This window comes from Orycteropus afer, unplaced genomic scaffold, assembly GCF_000298275.1.
Source record: "Orycteropus afer afer isolate SDZICR_OR568_19922 unplaced genomic scaffold, OryAfe1.0 scaffold00228, whole genome shotgun sequence".
Taxonomy (NCBI): Eukaryota; Metazoa; Chordata; class Mammalia; order Tubulidentata; family Orycteropodidae; genus Orycteropus; species Orycteropus afer.
The window spans coordinates 4,411,819-4,430,865 of record NW_006921815.1 but is presented as its reverse complement, the minus strand read 5'-3'; the positions used below and the strand labels follow the sequence as shown (position 1 = coordinate 4,430,865).

General features: G+C 36.8%; 1 protein-coding gene across 1 annotated transcript in view; it reads right to left on the bottom strand.

Moving 5' to 3' along the window:
• Nucleotides 1-18,397, bottom strand: part of LOC103203770 (forkhead box protein P1-like) — a 159,282-nt gene extending 140,885 nt beyond the window's left edge. Inside the window, 3 exon segments of the mRNA XM_007948846.1 lie at nucleotides 7,206-7,276; nucleotides 10,970-11,094; nucleotides 18,136-18,397. Coding sequence (XP_007947037.1) covers nucleotides 7,206-7,276; nucleotides 10,970-11,094; nucleotides 18,136-18,397 — 458 coding nt within the window.
• Nucleotides 18,398-19,047: the final 650 nt, after the last annotated feature.

Below are 19,047 nucleotides of genomic sequence, written 5' to 3'. Positions count from 1 at the left end.
ATTGTTGATAGGTTACTTCCTCATGCATAGCTTCATTTAGCATGTAATTCCACTTCTTTCTGTGACTAAAATGGGTCAATATTTAATCAAATAATTTAAGGAGGTGCAAATTTTTCAAGCAAAATAGCTTAATTTGTGTTTGGATTGTTTTTTATACTTCATCCCATAATTTCTTTATTTTCTTTTCAATATAGTTTACTTTCAATTCCTTCATTCCCATTTATTTATCTATGTGTGTGTGTGTATGTGTGTGTCGGTGTGCAGAAAATCATATTAAGGTGGTACTGTAATATATACCTTTACTACTATTATCACATAAATATGGGCACCTGGCTCAGGGCTGTTTGGTTGGGCTTCGGGGCTGGTTTTATTTAAAGCTGGGCCTAGGAGAGGTGGACACAGAGTGGTTAGGAACAACTAAGGGAGGTGAAGTTGTGTGTCAATTTGTCATCCTGTGTGGCTTACATGTTGCTGTGAGGCTGGAGGCTATGTCACTGGTGTTTAAAATGACATGTTTCAACAGAGATTCCAGGCTAAGACAGACTCAGAAGAAGGAAGAGGCCATCCACTTCTCAAAAAATTGCCCAGTGAAAATTTATGAATAGTAGTAAAACACTGTGTGATATATTACTGGGGAACTTTATGAATAGCCTTGAAACACTGTCCAATATTGTGCCAGAAGATGAGTCCACCAGGTCACAAGACACTCAAATTATGACTGAGGAAGAGCTGATTCCTCAGAGTAGAGACAGTCTTAATGATGTGGATAGAGTAAATAGACCTCCATTGGGTGATGTGGCATGACTTAAAATGGGTAGAAACAGATGCAAACATTCATTAATAATTGGAACAAGGAATGTATGAAGAATGAATCTAGGAAAATGGAAGTTGTCAAAAATGAAATGGAAAAGATCAATGTCTTAAGCACTGGTGAGCTGAAATGGACAGGTTTCGGCCATTTTGAATCAGACAACCATATGATCCACTATGCTGGGTATGATAAATTGAAGAGGAATGGTGTGGCCTTCATCATCACAAAGAATGTTTCAAGATTTGTCCTGAAGAACAATGCTATCAGTGATAGGATGATGTCCATATGCCTCCAAGTAATATCAGTTAATACTGCTATTATTCAAATCTATGCACCAACCACCAAAGCCAAATATGAGGACATTGAAGATTTCTACCAACTTCTACAGTCTGAAATTGACTGAATATGCAATCAAGATATATTGATTACCACTGGTGACTGGAATGTGAAAGCTGGAAATAAAGAAGAGTTACATGTAGTTGGAAAATACAGCCTTGGAGATACAAATAATGCTAGAGGTCACATGATAGAATTTTTCAAGACCAATGACTTATTCATTGAAAATACATTTTTTCAACAACATAAATGACAGCTATACACATGGACTTCACCAGATAGAATACACAGGAATCAGATTGACTATAGCTGTGGCAAGAGTTGATGGATAAATTCAATATCTTCAGCAAAAACAAGGCCAGGAGGTAACTGTGGAACAGACTATCACCATGCAAGTTCAAGGTGAAGTTGAAAACAATTAAAACAAGTCCACAAGAGCCAATATATGACCTTTATCCTGTCTCTCTTGGATGCAGAGACTCTCTAAAGAACAGATTTGATGCATTGAACACCAATGATTGAAAATCAGAGGAATTGTGGGATGAATTCAAGAATATCATCCATGAAGAAAGCAAGAGGTCATTAAAAAGATGAGAAAGGAAGAAAGGACTAAAATGGATGTCAGAATAGACTCTGAAACTTGCCCTTGAGTGGAGAGTAGCTAAAGCAAATGGAAGAAATGACAAGACAGAAGAGCTGAACAGATGATTTCAAAGAGCAGCTCGAGAAGACAAAGTCAATTATTACAATGAAATGTGCAAAGTCCTTGAGTTAGAAAACCAAAAAGGAAGAACACTCTGAACATTCCTCAAGCTGAAAGAACTGAGGGAAACTTTAAGCCCCAAGTTGCAATATTGAAAGATTCTATGGACACAATACTGAATGATGCAGAAAACTTTAAAAGAGGATGGAAGGAATACACAGAGTCACTGTACCAAAAAGGATTGGTTGATGTTCATCCATTTCAGAAAGTGGTATATGATCAAGAACTAATGCTATTGAAGGAAGAATCAAAGCTGCACTGAAGGAATTGGGGAATAGTAAGGCACCAGGAACTGACAAAATATCCATTGAGATGTTTCAACAAACGGATGCCCCACTGGTGGCACTCACTCAGTTATGGCAAGAGATTTGGAAGAGATCTAACTGGCCAACTGGCTGAAGAGGTCCATATTTGTACCCATTCCAAAGAAATGTGATCCCACAGAATGTGGAAATTATCAAACAATATCATTAATATCACATGCAAGTAAAATCTTTCTGAGGACCATTCAGTCCAACACCATAATTCAAAGGCTTTAATTCTTCTTGAGTCTTTCTCTTTCATTGTCCAGTTTTCACATACTTATGAGGCTACTGAAAATACCATGGCTTAGTCAGGCGCATCTTAGTCTTCAGAGTGACATCTTGGCTTCTTAATACTTTAAAGAGGTCTTTTGCAGCAGATTTTCCCTGCTGGTTCCATGGAAGTTGACTATAGATCCAGGTAAAGTGAAATTTCTGAAAATGTCAATCTTTTTTTTGTTTATCATGATGTTCCTTATTGGTCCAGTTGTGAGGATTTTTGTTTTCTTTATGTTGAGGTGTAATCTATACTGAAGACTGCAGTCATCAATAAGTGCTTCAAGTCATCTTCACCTTCAGCACCCAAGGTTGTGTCACCTGCATATCTCAGGTTGTTAATAAGTCTTCTTCCATTCTTGATGCCTCATTGTTCTTGATATAATCCACCTTCTAGGATTATTTGTTAGCTTTAACATATCAATTATTCAAAAGATCCTGAAAGGGACAATTGATATTCAAAATGAGGAGATTTAGCACATATCCTGAATGCCTAAGGCATTTGACTGCTAACCAGACAATTGGTGGTTCAAACCCACCCACCACTCCATGGAAGGAAAATGGGGCAATCTACTTCCACAAAGATTTACCATCTTGGAAATACACTGAGGTCACTATGAGTCAGAATCAATTCAATGGCCAATTTTTTTTTTTTTTTTTTTTTTTTTTTTTTTGTGGGGCAATATTTAAATTTATATATATTAAAATATTTATGTTAAAGTGAGTAATAGTTGTGAAACAAATAAATACAACATTTTTTAGTGCTTGGACAATAAATTTAACAGTCAAGAAAATTATGAACTTTGAACTATATTTTCAAATAGAATGAAAGTATATCTCAGATATTGCAGGTTTGTGCAATAAACCAAATATTGCAATGTAGCATAATGCCTAAGGCATTTGACTGCTAACCAGTAGGCTGGTGGTTCAAACTCACCAGCCACTTCTCGGAAGGAAGACTGGGCAATCTACTTCCATAGAAAGACTGCCTCAGAAACCCAAGAAGGGGTAGCTATGAGTTTGGAGTGACTTGATGGCAGTGAGCTTGGTTTTTTGGTTTAGTGCATGTAAAGTTACATTTACTCTATATTATGGTCTGTTAAGGAGCTCTATTAGCACAGTGCCTAAGGCATCAGACTGCAAACCAAAAGGTTGATGGTTCAAACACACCTGCTATTCTGTGGAAAAAAGACTGGGCCATCTACTTCTATAAAGATTTACCACCTCAGAAACCCAGTGTGGGTCTCTATGAGTTGGAATTGACTCTATGGCAGTGGTTTTGGTTTGGTTTTTATAGTCTAGTAAGTGTGTAATAGAATTATGAAAAAGTTTGAAATATTGTAAGAATTACCAAAATGTCAAACAGAGACATGATGAGGGCTCATGCTGATGGATAAATTGAACCAATAGATATGATTAAAGCAGGGTTGTCACAAACTTTCATTTGTAAAAAACATGCTACTGGCAAATTTCAATAAAATGAGGGATACCTGTACATGTTTGTCATGTGATACAGACATCAAGAGCATTCCTAGCAGAGGAAGTAGCAGTATGAGCAAATTTAGCATGAATAATATAGGGTTATTTGGAAGAACAGAGAACAAAATGTTTATAGACAGAAGATAAGTAAAGTTGTAGATAAGAATAAAACCATGAAAGGCCTTGAATTTCATAGCAAAAATTAGAATGTTTTCCCATGTATTCAACAGGGAAATATTTAAGAGGTTGAAAATGTGTGTATTATTGTATGAAATTAAAACATAGAAACTGTAATTCAAGGTATTTGATTACTATATATTAAAGGATTAATTTCATAAATGGCATTCTGATCTTACAGATTTATTTTAAAATGAGATAATTTCACTGGTAAAGCTAAATTCTCAAATGAAATATATATTCATAGCTTTTAGAGTATAGATGATTTTTATAGATGTTAATTAGATTTTGTTCTTAGTTTTAATTAAATTTTTAACTAATTTAAAGCTGTAATTTCTACTCTTGGTAGTATAGCAAACGAATACACCAAAAGAAAAAAGAAACCTCACTGCCTTTGAGTTGATTCCGACTCATAGCAACTCCTCCTTGGGTTTCCATTGGGAGCTCTGGTAGCATAGTGGCTAAGGCACTTGCCTGCTAACCAGACGGCTGGTGGTTCAAACCCACCAGCCACTCCTCGGAAGGAAGGTTGGGCAATCCTACTTCCGTAGTGATACTGCCTCGGAAACCCAAGGAGGGGTCGCTATGAGTTGGGGCCGACTCGACGGCAAATAACAACAACAACAACATCTTTACATGAAATAGACTGCCCAGTCTTCCTTCCAAGGAGTGGCTGGTGAGTATAAACAAAGAAAATCATCTAATGTATATCGATACATGCTAACTTCTTAGGAAGTATTCAGTGTATCAGGTGTGATAATTCACTTTTCACCTTAAGCTTATATTACTAAAATGTTCACAACATATCATTAAAAATTTTCAGAAAAAAAGTAATATTATCCTTTTGCTGATATTTTAGATGTCAAATAATGAAATCGCAGCTGCTCAATTATTTATTTGAATTCTTACTTCCCTAGCACTTTTTCGTGCAGCTAAATAGCATACAGATCTGTAGTCACCTGTTCTTGTGTCCATATGAACAGTCTACTTGAACACATTTGGAGGTCAAGGATTTCACAGAAACCAAACCAAACCCACTTTTATAAGTTTGATTCTGAATCATAATGAACCCAAAGATAGAGTAAAACTGTCCCATAGAATTTCCATGGCTATAAATCTTTACTGAAGCAGACTTCCTCATCTTTCTGTCACTTAGTGGCTGGTGGGTTTGAGTTGCCAGTCTCTTGGTTAGCAGTCCAATGCTTTAACCAGTGTGCCACCAAAGCAGTTTGAGGACTCCATCCCCCAGAATTCTAAACTCAGTGCCATCAAATCAATTCTGACTGTTAGAGAACCCCATAGAGTTTCCAAGCATGTAAATATTTATAGAAGTAGATTGCATCATCTTCTTCACAAGAAGTATCTGCTAGGTTTGAACCACCAATCCTTTGTTTAGCAGCCAAATGTCTTATTATAACACCACCAGAGTTCCATTGAGAACTACATAATGAGATGGAAATTTAAGTTTTTATCCAAAAAACTCAAATAAGTATTTTCTTTCTAGTTTGTGCATTTTAAAGTTTATTTTTACATATATAATAAATCAAAAAGCAAATTCATTGTCATCAAGTCAATTCTAACTCACAGTGAGACTATAGGACAAAGCTGCCCTATATGGTTTCCAAGGCTGTAATCTTTACAGTAGACTACCCCATCTTTGTTCTGCAGAACTGGTTGGTTAAAACTGCTGATATTTTGATGAACACTCAAAAGCTTCTAATACTCATACACAATTTTGCAATAATTTGAAACATATGATCACATTAAACAAAGTACGTTTCTTCTAAAGTGTAGTTTTTGTTCTATAGATTTGTTTCCTTATCCCTGCTTATAACCTAGTCATTACATCTTTACATGCATCTACATATAAATATGAACATGTAAGCATATGCTCTCACATTCATGTAAAGGTTGATTTTATATAAAAGGAATGCATAGATCAAAATGGCACAGGGAAGGGATAATCACAGGGAGGCGAGGGGAAGAGAGTTTTTTTATGGTTGGGGAAGACAGTCAGGGCTGTGATCAGATGTACGTGAACTGTTGAATGTAAACCAAGTTTGTTATGTAAATTTGCACCCAAAGCACAATAAAAATATATAAATCAATAATAAAAATTTTAAAAAGAATAAAACAGAGGCCAGAGTAACTGACTGGTAGTAGATACTTGATATATGTTAGCTTACTTTCCCTACTGATTTACATATAAAACTAAATAGTTTATACATACATATACATTAAGAAAGCACTTTGATAGTACGATATACTTCACAACTATGTTGTTGTTGTTGTTGTTATGTGCCGTCGAGTCGGCCCCGACTCACAGCTATAGGGTAGTACTTATCCTCTGTTAATTAGAAACATTGCTCCAAGAATAATCGTGCATAAAACCAATTGCCATTAAATTGACTACACCTCATGGTAAACTCATGTGAGTCGAAGTACAAGTGTGCTAGATTGAGTTTTCAATGGCTGATATTTTGGAAGTAAATCTCCAGGCCTTTCTTCTGGTGAGGGGGAAGAGTTGATTTTATATCTTTTTCCTAATAAGACTTTATACATGCTAGCTATTATGAATCCTACTTCTTTCTCTTAGTAACACTCACATAAATCCTTCAACATCAGTGCTGAACTTTTTATATATTCTTTTTCAAGATCCATTATCTTTCTGTGGCTGACTACTGTGCAAACATAATGTACAATCTGATTTTATACCTGCAGTTATGATGTAATATGTTTATTACTATTAAAATGTCCCAGTGTCTACTTCTAATTCCAGGAATATGAAATAAGTTAACTTTTCCCTATTGCTTCCTTCTAAGTATAACTAAAACATTTAGATATTATACATAAAACATACATAAAATTCTCAACAATGACAGGAACAAGACTTCAGGACCCGAAGATCAGCATGGTGGAGAATATTCTGGGTTTTCTTTTTGCCTTTATATCCCAAAATGAATGCTGGAGAAACTTGAAATGTCAACAGGCACAAACAACAAACAAACAAACAAATCAATAGATAAATAGATAGATAGATAGATAAAAACATCAAGAAAACCTGCTCTCTCTAGCCAAGACATCAGGAAAGGAACAGTCTACAAGACAGAATATTTTTCGATAATAATTGCACTAAAAAGAGAAAAATAAAAAATGTGATCTTACTCCCACTCACACCACCAAAGTCCAAGTGGGGAACCTAGCTAGATTTCCAACTTTTTCATGCTGTAATAATCACTCTTCTCACCATCAAGGGGGTCTTACAGAATAGCTTTATTTCCTCTTTTTTCCTGAAAAATATTTTCCTGAAAGATATTTTTCAAAGTTGGTAACCAGCACATTTATACTCATGAGTAGTAATGAGCCCCAACTCCAGTTTCTGTGGATGCAATATAGGAGGGAGTAACAGTTTTGCTCCTCCCATCTAGAGAGGTGTCAGTGAGGGCTTAGTGGAAAACCAGAGCTCCAATAATCCAGAGAAGTAATAATAATACTCATATAAAGTATCAACAGAGGACAAGTGGGAAACTGAGACTTCTAACCCCAACTGGCAGTAACAAAATAACACCCACCTGTCCTCTGCAAGTATGATATCAATAGTACAAAAGTTAAACAATATCCAAAGTTTCATTAATAATGCCCCAAATGTCCAGGTTTCAATTGAAAACCTCTGTTATACCAAGTGTCAGAAAAGTGCAGCCTGAAGGAGAACATGACAATCAATAGATGGCAGCACCACATGACAATGATATTATAACTACAAGATAACGGTTTTAAAGCAATCTTCCCCAGACTATGTCAATGGACATTTATGAACATTTGGAACCAATAAAAAAGAGAGAGTTTCAACAAATAAATCATAAGTCATATCAAAGAACTAGAAGATATAAAGAAGAATCAAATACAATTTTAGAACTGAAATATAATAACCATTAAAAAAAAAAACTTAAGAGATGCTCTCAATAGCAAAATGATGGAGATAGGGAAAGAATCTGTGAACTAGAAGACAAAACAATAGAAAGTTTAATTTGAGTAGCAAAGAACAACATAGATGGAAAACAAAAATGAAAAGAGCCACAGGGAGTTATAAGAGTATGAGAAAATTCTAACATTCATGCCATCTAAGTTTTAGAAGGAGAGAAGAAAAAGGGTGCAGGTAAAAACTACTGAAGAAATAGTAACTGAAAACTTTTCTCACTTGTCTAAAGACATAAACTTAGAAACTAGCCAAGTGTGATGTTATTATAAATAATTTAATATCCAGAGGAACCATTAACAATACCATTAACAATTAGAAGATATATTAAAATTGCTATTGTTGTTGTTGTTATGTGCCGTCAAGTCGGACCTGACTCATAGCGACCCCTCCTTGGGTTTCCGAGGCAGTATCACTACGGAAGTAGATTACCCCATCTTCCTTCCGAGGAGTGGCTGGTGGGTTTGAACCTCCAGCCTCCTGGTTAGCAGTCAAGTGCCTTAGGCACTATGCTACCAGAGCTCCCAAAATGGAATTCTAAAAATATGTAAGTAACTTCTAAAAAAAAATAGTCAGAGAAAGAAAACAGAGAAACAGAAAGCAAAGAATATAATAAGTAAATAAATAAAATGGCAGTCAGCTCTATCATATTAATAATTACATCAAATATAATGATCTAAATATATAAAAGCAAATATGGAGAAGAGTGGTAGAATGAATCCACAGACATGACTCAACTATGTGCTTCTTACAGGGATCTCACTTCAAACGTAATGAAAGTAATAGGATGGAAAGAGATATAATATGCAAAGATTAGACCAATCAAGCATTCACACATGAGTATAAGGTAAGAATCCTTCAGAGCAAACAGAATAACAGGACAAATAGAGGAAAATACATAAAGATAAAAGGGTCAGTCTTTAAAGTACTTAAAGGAATACAAAATGAGTGTGCACCAAATAATGGAGTTGCAAAGTATATGGGGAAAAGTCATACAACTAAAAGGAGAAATAGACAAACTGATCATTATAATTAGTGTCTTCAGCACCCCTGTGTCAGCAGCAATTAGACAGAAAATTAGTAAGCATATAAAAAAATCAACAACATGAATTAACAATATATAATTAATATTTTACACAACAATAGTAGAATACATACTTCTTTCAAGTCCTCATGGAGCATGTATTAAATAAATCACATGTTGAAAAAGATCTATAAAATTGACAAACAGCTGTTAAGCATGACAGAGAATAAATAGGAAAAACATAAATTACCAAGATTAGGCTTGGCATGGGCTATTACTGCAGACATCAATAGGAAACAAGGCAATACTCTGAACAACTCTTCACACATACAAATTTAGATGAAATACACCAAATCCTTTAGAAAGACAAAGTACCACAATTTATCAGATATGATAATGACAATGTTAATAGCCCTATAACAATAAGGAAAATGAACTTTTATTAAAAAAAAAAAAATTTCCAGGCCCAGATGACTTTACAGGAGCATTCTACCAATGATGTAAGGAAGTATTAACCTAAGTTCTACATAACATCTTAAAACAACAGAGGAGGGAAAATGTCATTTTATGAAACTAGTATTATGCTGATACTAAATCCAGACAAAGATCATATGAGCAAAGAAAATTACACACTAATATTACTTAACAATATCCATGGAAAATCCTTAATAATGATATTGGCGAATAGAATTCAACAATATATAAAATGAATTATCCTACCATGAATAAGTTGTTCATTCCAAAGATGCAAAGTTGTTTCAATATTTCAAAAGCAATCAGTGAAACCATCATATTAACAGGAAAAGGAGGAAAATTAATGTGATCATCAAAATCTATACAGAAAGAAAAATGACAAACTTCAACACTCATGCTTGAAAAAATTCACAAAAATATGGAAGTAAAGGGAAATTTCCTCAAATCTATAAAGAGCATCTATGAAAAATAAAATCTACAGATATGATTAGAATCTAATAAACTGGATCATATGATGAAGTATGTGGCATCAAGCTTGGAGGAAGACTCATTAACAACCTGCAATATGCCGATGACGTAACTCTGCTTGCTGAAAGTGAAGATGACTTGAAGCACTTATTGATGAAGATCAAAGAATATACCTTTCAGTATGGATTATACCTCAACACAAATAAAATGAAAATCTTAACAACTGGACATGAAACAATATCATGATAAAAGCAGAAAAGTTTGAAGTTGTGAAAGATTTAATTTTACTTGGATTCACAATCAACATCAATGAGAGCAGCAGTAAAGGTATCAAATGATGTATTGCATTGGGAAAATCTGTTGTAAAAGACCTCATTAAAATGTTAAAAAAGACAAAGATGTCACTTTGAAGATTAAGGTGCACCTGACCCAAGCCATGGTATTTTCAATTAACTTACATTCATGCAAAAGCTGAACAATGAATTAGGAAGGTTGAAGAATTTATGCCTTTGAAATATGATGTTGTCAAAGAATATTGAATATAACACATAGACTTCCAGAACAATTAACATATTTTTCTTGGAAGAAGTGCTACGAGAGTACTCTTTGGAAGCAAGGATGGTGAGATTTCATCTCAAGTCCTTGGGACATGTTATAAGGAGAGACTAATTCCTGGAGAAGGACATCATGCTTGGTAATGTGGAGGGTCAGCAAAAAAGAGGAAGACCTTCTGTTCTGGTGTATAATGCATAAACTGCTGTAAAGTACAACACAGATTTACTTCAGATTAATCAATACAGTGGAGCGACTTGGAAGAGAGAGAGAACATTGTAATGAGGAATCCGAGTGTTCAAAACAGGGAGCAGTGGCTTCATTCGATTACCATTAGCAGGTTTCTTTTTCTAGTCTTCAGGGTTATGGCTTGTCCAAAGGTTATTGATAAAACACGAGGTAAGGGTCTCAGTTCATCCTTCAAGAGTTGCAGCCCATTGCCTTGATAGGTCAACTCTGAAATAATTGAAAAATTATTTTTATAAGAGAGAAGAGAAACGACATAGGTACCACTTTCATCAGATAAGCATTTTCTTGGGTCAGTAACTTTTAACAGTACAGATTTAATAGCTTTGTTTGTCCCCTCTACCAATCATACTTTCTTAAACTATGCTAAGTTAGCTTAATTTATTTTTTAAAAAAAAAAAGAACAGAAAATTCTTAGTACTTTGTCCTTTGATAACCTCAAATTGACATACCCACTTTTAGCCTCTCACAATATTACATTCTCTGTGCTAATCAAGGACAACTTTTTTGCCACTTTGATCCCAAGTAATTGTGGACAAGAATCTATTCCCCCACTGGCTGTCTCCTCTGAGACATTTCAGACCATGTTCAATGAATAGACACCAAAGAGTAATGCAGTGGCTGGGACAGATCTTGATCTTCATCATAGTCAAAGCCAATGTGTCAAATGGGATCCTAACCTTAAGTTAGGAGCTCTGGTAGCACAGTGCCTAAGGCACTTCACTACTAACCAGAAGGCTGGTGGTTCAAATTCACCAGCCACTCCTCAGAAGGAAGGTTGGGCAATCTACTTCAGTACTAATACTGCCTTGGAAACCCAAGGAGGGGTCACTATGAGTCGGGGCCAACTCGACAGCACATAACAACAAAAACAACAACCTTAGGTTGTTAAAGGAGTGGACACTAGTATAGCATCCAGTGTGTGGAAGGTGGAACTCCAAAGTGTGGACACACCATTTTATGGTATCATGATTAATTTAATTATGATAATAATTAATAGCATGATCACTAGAAGGACAAAGAGACCTTGCAATATACCTTTGAGCCTGGACTCTATACCATTTGGAAGTTACCTAAATAAATCTGGTAATTCATAAGGCTTCACAACCTGCAGCCAAGTGGCTTTTAGCCAGGTTTTATGCTATTAATTGATGAGCAGCAAGAAACAATTACTGCATATACTCCTTGCTGGACTAATAAATATCTTGTCAATGCAGTTATTAAGGAAAAACATGTCTAGTGAGTCAAGGGACTTCTGTTGGGCTGTCATCCTTTCAGCTTCTTCGTTAACTATCTTAACCATGGTCATGGATAAATTTCTAATGGAAGCTTCTAGTTTAGCAATTGTAAAAGATGGAATAAAAATTCTTAGCAATAAATATCCCCAACTGGGATGATTGACTCAGGGATTTCTGGCAAAGACTAAATTTCCTTTCATGAAATGGAAGTATTTAACATCACTAGTCCAATAACTAACAGCCTAGGTGGTGTGAATATCCAAGCCACTCAAAGGGTGTCTATGGTACATTGACCAGTCATGTGTCATCCATCAACACAATTAGTAGTCCAAGTAATAGTGTTATTCCTGGGATTTTCATTACTTGCACTAGCAAACTCAGGACCTCCACATAAAAATATATATCCCCATGGGGCATGATACAGCAAATAATAATTATTATTAAATCAGAAAAAGTTAATTTGTAAAAACCATGATTCATTAATATAGCTAGCCTTCCAAAATCATCTCTAGTATAATTTTGAATACAAGGATTAGGATATTGATTAGGATCTACCATATTTCTTGATATGCAACTTTTATAATATGTTGTATATAATACTGTAGCATTTGCATAATCATTAATTAAAACTACCTCCATACAGTACCTACTTCATACAAATAACTTATATAGATCTTATATTTACAAAACAAGAATGGCAGGAATGTCTTATTCAGGCATGTCCAAGGATATCCATATGCAAAAAGGACATGGCGGTAACATATTCTGACCTCTTCTAACTTCACAAGAGGAAGATAGAATCACCATCAGCATCCCAAAGCTTATTTGTCTAAGGCCAGACATACCGCCACCTTCCAGTCTTTTAACAATTCTTACATCAACTCTCTCCCCCACAACACTTACTACTTCTCTGCTAAGTTCAAAAATTCATTGCAATGGCCAGAACTCACAGACAATACTCATTATTATGGGGTTTATTAGGGAAGCAACAGGTTACAATTCAGATTCAGGAATGTGCTCAGGATACAATTCTTTGATCAGGATAGTCTCCTCTCTGTTACGACTTCAGACATGTCCTTCTGCCCTTGGCCTCTCTGACTGGCTTCTACCCAACTTGAACAAGTGTTACAAAGTTCTTTTAGCTCTGCCAATAGCTACACCTTGGTGCTCTTAATGAATGGCAAAAAATGCCTGGATTGCTCTCTTGGTAGTGAGGATGTGCTTTATTGACAAAGTCTGCAGCCTTTCCGGCAGCTCTGGTGGTGTAGTGCTTAAGGCATTTGATTGCTAACTAGAAGGCTGGTGGTTCAAACCCACCAGGCACTCCTCAGAAGGAAGATTGGGCAATCTACTTTTGTAGTGATACAGCCTCAGAAACCCAAGGAGGAGTCACTATGAGTCAGATCCAACTCTATGGCACTGAGTTTAGATTTTGGTTTTGCAATCTTCCAGAAATATACCTGATAACACTTCTGCATGAGACACCTAAGTTTTTCCCTCCATTTATGAGTCGACTGGTGGAGTATGACCAAACGGTACAGGTAAGTCTTTGGGAAAAACAGGCAGTCTACTTGGTCCTCTGAAAACTTTTCCTTTCTGTCTAATTTAGTGATCTATCTAATCATTTTTGTCTCCATCTTTCACTCCAAGTTTGGAGTATGAACTAGCTTTAGGGTAGTGTTCCCTCAAAGTATAGAAAAATGGTTAAGACCACTTTTCAGTTCAAGCTTGCATTAAATTTCTTTCTTTTCATAATTTTCTCCTAAGAAGTGAGCACACTATAATTGATGTCCTTTTTCAATATATCTGAGGGAATGGGTAGACAGTTTGATATACAAAAACATGGTTAAATCTTTTTCTTCTGAACTCAATAGGGCATTATCCCATTCTCAATACTGAGGATTAAACAGTAAATAACGGGTAGCCAGCTCAGATTATTGCCCAAAATTTTGTTCTAAAAAGAGTAGGAAATCTTCATACTTTCTCAATATAAGCTCATTTAAAAAAAAAAAAAAAAAAAAAGTACATGAAGCTTACTTAGAATGACAAGTCTGTTATTAGGACCCACCTAGAGTTGTAAAAGGAGCTCTGGTAGCATAGTGCCTAGGGCACTTGACTGCTAAACAGAAGGCTGGCAGTTGAAACCACCAGCCACTCCTCGGAAGGAAGGTTGGGAATCTACTTCCGTAGTGATACTGCCTCAGAAACCCAAGGAGGGGTCTCCATGGGTCAGGTTTGACTCGACGGCACATAACAACAACAGATTTGTTAAGTGAGGTCAAAGTAGAACTCACTGTTTATGTAATCAAGGAATTTTTCCTGACCTGCCAATATTCTTTGGATTTTTAATAGTGAGAAACTTTCCTCAAAGGTGCAAATTTCCTGTATTTGTTAGGTTTCTTTGTCCCTAAGGTGATGTCTCTTAACAACATTTGAGAACAAGATTTAAGAGGTTTCCATTTTCCTGTTAGGGTTTCATTACCCTGGTTTGTTCCCATCCCCTGTAGGTTTAGAAAGTTCTTTCTAGCAGCAGCTTTTGCTGCTTTGTCTGGTACATTATTCCCTTTGATTTATTGTGAAGGACTACTTTTCAGGGATTGGTGAGCCACCATTTTAACAACTACCATGGCAGATGGTGACCATAGACTATTTAACAAGGGAGTTATTAAAGGTCCATTTTTGTCTGGGGTGCCAGCTAAAGTAAGGAATCCCCTATGTTTCCATAAAATTCCTAAGTCATAAACTATGCAGATCCCATGGGAAACTGTGTAAATGGTAACAGGTTTATCTTCTGCTGTTTCACAACCCTGAGTAAGAAGCCACAAGTTCAGCTTGCTAGGCTTAAGTTCCTTCAGGGAATGGCTGACTTTCAAGGATCTCAAAAGCAGTAGTATACCCACTTCAGTACTGAGATGACCCCTTAGGTCTTACATGTGAGCCTTCTACAGACAATTCTAATTTAGCCTTCTGTAAGCAGATCTGTTAATCTTTCATGGATATTAATGGTTGGTCAGTCATATCCAAACCATCATGCAGTTCATAAGTTAAATCTTCCTCATTGGGTAACAGGGTACTGGCTGAAGGGTCTTAAAAATACTCAACTGAATATTAGGAATAGAAATAAAAAATAATTCATAATTGAATAATCAATTATTGGACAATGTTGGGTTAGGTGAGAATTTAAAATGGCTGCAACCAAGTAAGGACCAAAAAGATTGAGATAATTTCCCAAAAATAAATTGTCATGCCAAGGAATGATGATAGTATAAATGGACCTTAAATCTCCAGCCTCTTTTCCTGGACTTTATAACTGGAATGACTGGCATGTGGTAAAGGCCAGCACAGGGAAAAGTAAGCCCTTTTATCAAGAAGTCTCTTATGATAGCATCTAACATTTCTCTGACTTCTGGCCTCAATGGGTATTGAGTGATTTGAGGCATGGTTTAGAGAAGACTATTTGAACTTCCATAGGGGTAGATGAAATTATTCTGCCTATATCTGTTTTTGAAGTGGCCCATAACACTGGGCAGCAAAACTAAAGTTTGGTTTTGAACATCATCCTTTTTTGTATTTCTTCATGTTGTTATGTTGTTTGTAGGGGTCACTGAATTGGCTTCAACCTATAGCAATGCTAAGTACCACAGAACAAAACACTGCCCTGTGCTACACCATTCTCACAGTGCTTGCCATATCTGAACCTATCATTGTAGCTACTGTGGCAATCCATCTTGTTGGGAGTCTTCCCCTTCTTTGCTGAACCTCTACTTGGTATTCTTTTCCAGAGAATGGTCCCTTCTGACAACATGACCAAAGTAGGTGAGATATTCTTGCTTCCAAGGAACACTGTTGCTCCACTTCTCCCAGAATTGATTTGCTCTTTCTTCTGGCAGGCCATGCTACTTTCAGTATTCTTCCCCAACACCACACCTCAAAATCACCAACTCATTTTTGGCCTTCCTTATTCATTGTCCAGCTTTCACATGCACATGAGGCTACTGAAATTACTATGGCTTGGGCCAGGCACACCTTAGTCTTCAAAGAGATATTTTTGCTGCTCAGCACTTTAAAGAGTTCTTTTGCAGCATCTGCAAATAACACCTGGTATCTAATTGTTGTTCCTGATCCTTGTCCCCTTTATGACAAGATGAGATGGTTAATAAGATTCTTCTATCAAGCGTAAATTATATATGACAATTCTATTTAACAAGAAAATATCACCCTAACAAGTTAATAGGAGAGTTCATACTCAATAACAATTGATGTTGGTCCTCTATAGATTTTAAAGAAACAGGGACAAAAAGGGAATGAGACACAGTCTGCTTGGGTTGCTAACTTCAACAACCACTGACATTTGTTACTCCAGTGAAAGGATCTTGAGAAGAATCTGGGGCTAATAGCTTCACCCATGTCCACTAAGAATATGCTGCTTTCTATATTTAACTGGATAGCTATTTCCCCATGTGGATTAGCAGGTACAACCAGCTAGACTTTTATATTTCCCCTGGAATACCTTCAATCTTCCATAGGTGGGCTATGGGCTTGGAGGACCCAAATCTGTTTGGTTTGTATTGTTGCCTTTTGCAGCATTCTAACTAGAAGGGCCATGGCTTCTTACAACAGTGTTGAACCATGTTGGGTCTTTTGGAACCAGTAGGGTCAACTGTTTAACTACTAAAATTTTTTCATTGTTAACATTGCTCTTTCTCTAAGGTTTGAAAAAGTTTGTGGACTTATCCAGCTAATGCCTTAGTTTCTATTGTTTTCCAATTTAAAACATTTCTTTTGATAAGGCTAAATAAAGTCCTAACCCTGTGTGGTAGTTAAGTTTGTGTGTCAGCTTCCCTGGGCCTGGTTGAATAGCTGTTGTTGTTGTTATTTGCCATCGAGTCAGACCTGACTCATAGCGACCCCTCCTTGGGTTTCCGAGGCAGTATCACTATGGAAGTAGATTACCCAACCTTTCTTCCGAGGAGTGACTGGTGGGTTTGAACCACGCCAGCCGTCTGGTTAGCAGTCAAGTGCCTTAGGCACTACACTACCAGAGCTCCTGGTTGAATGGCTAGACAGCTGAAAATAGTTATTCTTCATGGTGACATTGGTAATTAACTCCATGGTGGAATCTATTGGAGCAGCAGAGTAGCTGCTTTGGGTATGTGGTCTGCTTCCCGCATATAAGAAACAGGTTTGGGAATGGTCTCTACCTTACGGCACACTTGAACCCTGCATGTAGGTGTGTCACTGTTCAGCAGCCTACCATGCTCTGCTGAACTTGGGACTTTCAATGGACTTGAATTAATGACCCGCTGTGTGGTTTGGTAACATTGAGACTGTGACTTTTTATTTGTTAATTTTGGGCTTGTCAGTCACAGCAGCCAGCAGCTTTCTGAGTGAAGAAAAGCCTCCAGTTTCAGTGGGCCTTCAGTGGGCCGAGAGCAAGAGGCAGAGTTGAAACCTGAGGTTGAGGGGCGTTCACCCAGCCCATAGAGCTAGGCACTTTGAACTCGGACTTAAAGCCTCAAAACCATTACGGAATTAACTATTTGTTCAAGTCATCCCATTTGTGGTATGTTCTTGTCAGACTGGCACTAGGAAATCAGAACACCCTGCAATAAAGGAGGCATTGAAGTCTTCTTGAATATGATAGCTTTCAGGGTTTAGTTTTGAATTTTTGAAAGAATCTCTCCTTGAAATCATAAGTGGACTCTCCCTTATTTTGGACACAGGGATAAATTTTTTTACCAATCAACCAGGGCAGAGAAAGCATCTCAAATGGCTTAGTATAAATCATTGGCCTCTTTGTTAACCCGTTCTATAATCTTATCCCTCATGTCATTGGGTTTTGATTCTGAGTATCTCACCAACCGGCCTTTTCCAGCCAAATAACAGTGTCTCCGAGCTGACTATCATGTGGACAAACTTGAATAAAATGATGAATTCTAGTTTATAAGCATCAATTAAAATTCTGAATTTCTTTTTAAATCTGCATGAGTCTTTTCTAACATCTGGGGAATACTTGAGCTATTGACTGGAGCTTTTTTCTCTAGTCCAGGAGTTGAAAATGGCATAAATTTTCCCACTTTCTCAAGTGGTTGCCTGAATTGTGGAATCTGATTATTAAAAAGCATCTCTCTGATATTGTATTGGCTCCCTGGCTCATCTTGAAAAGGGAGCTGAGGGAAAATTTCCCAGTGTTCTTCAAAGGCTTTGTCAAAATCAGATACAGGTTTGCCTTGTTTTTTCCTCTCTGAAAAGTCTGAGCTAATACTGAATGACATTCCCTCAGTTGGTCTTCATGTTTAGTAATTTAATCAATTGACAAACCTGTGGTCTGGTCTCCTATGAGAGGATTCAAAAACTCACTCTTAGAATCCTTCCCGTTGGGGGTGGCAGACCTTTTCCCTGAGCTCCTCTAATTTTTCCCTTAAGCACTTTAGCTTAATAGTTTCAAATGACCTTCACTCAGGCCATCAATTGGTTTCCTGATCTCTAGTCAAATTAGTCCATTTCTTTAGGTCAGGACTGAATTCAACCCATAATTCTTTTCCATAAAAGCTACAGCCATTCCTGAGGGTGGTTTCTCCTTACTTTTTGAATTTCCTGTCATTCCAATTATCTCCTTTTTGTTAGCACTTTGTAAGAAATTTTTAACGGTTTCCAACAATATGCGCACACACACACACACACACACAAAGAGAGGGTAAAACAGAAGCATTCTACAAGTGCTCATTAATGGGCAGAGACAAATTGCTCTACTGGATGAAGATCTGAGAACACTTACTAGACTAGAGGGATTTCCCTGTTTGGCAAAACAGGGCATGGGATGCAAGGGATGTCACGAGGTTCAGGATTCTACCTGCCTTTGTCCACAATGAAACACTGCAGGAGGTGAGCTGCCATGGTTCCTGTCACTCTCACAAAGAATTGT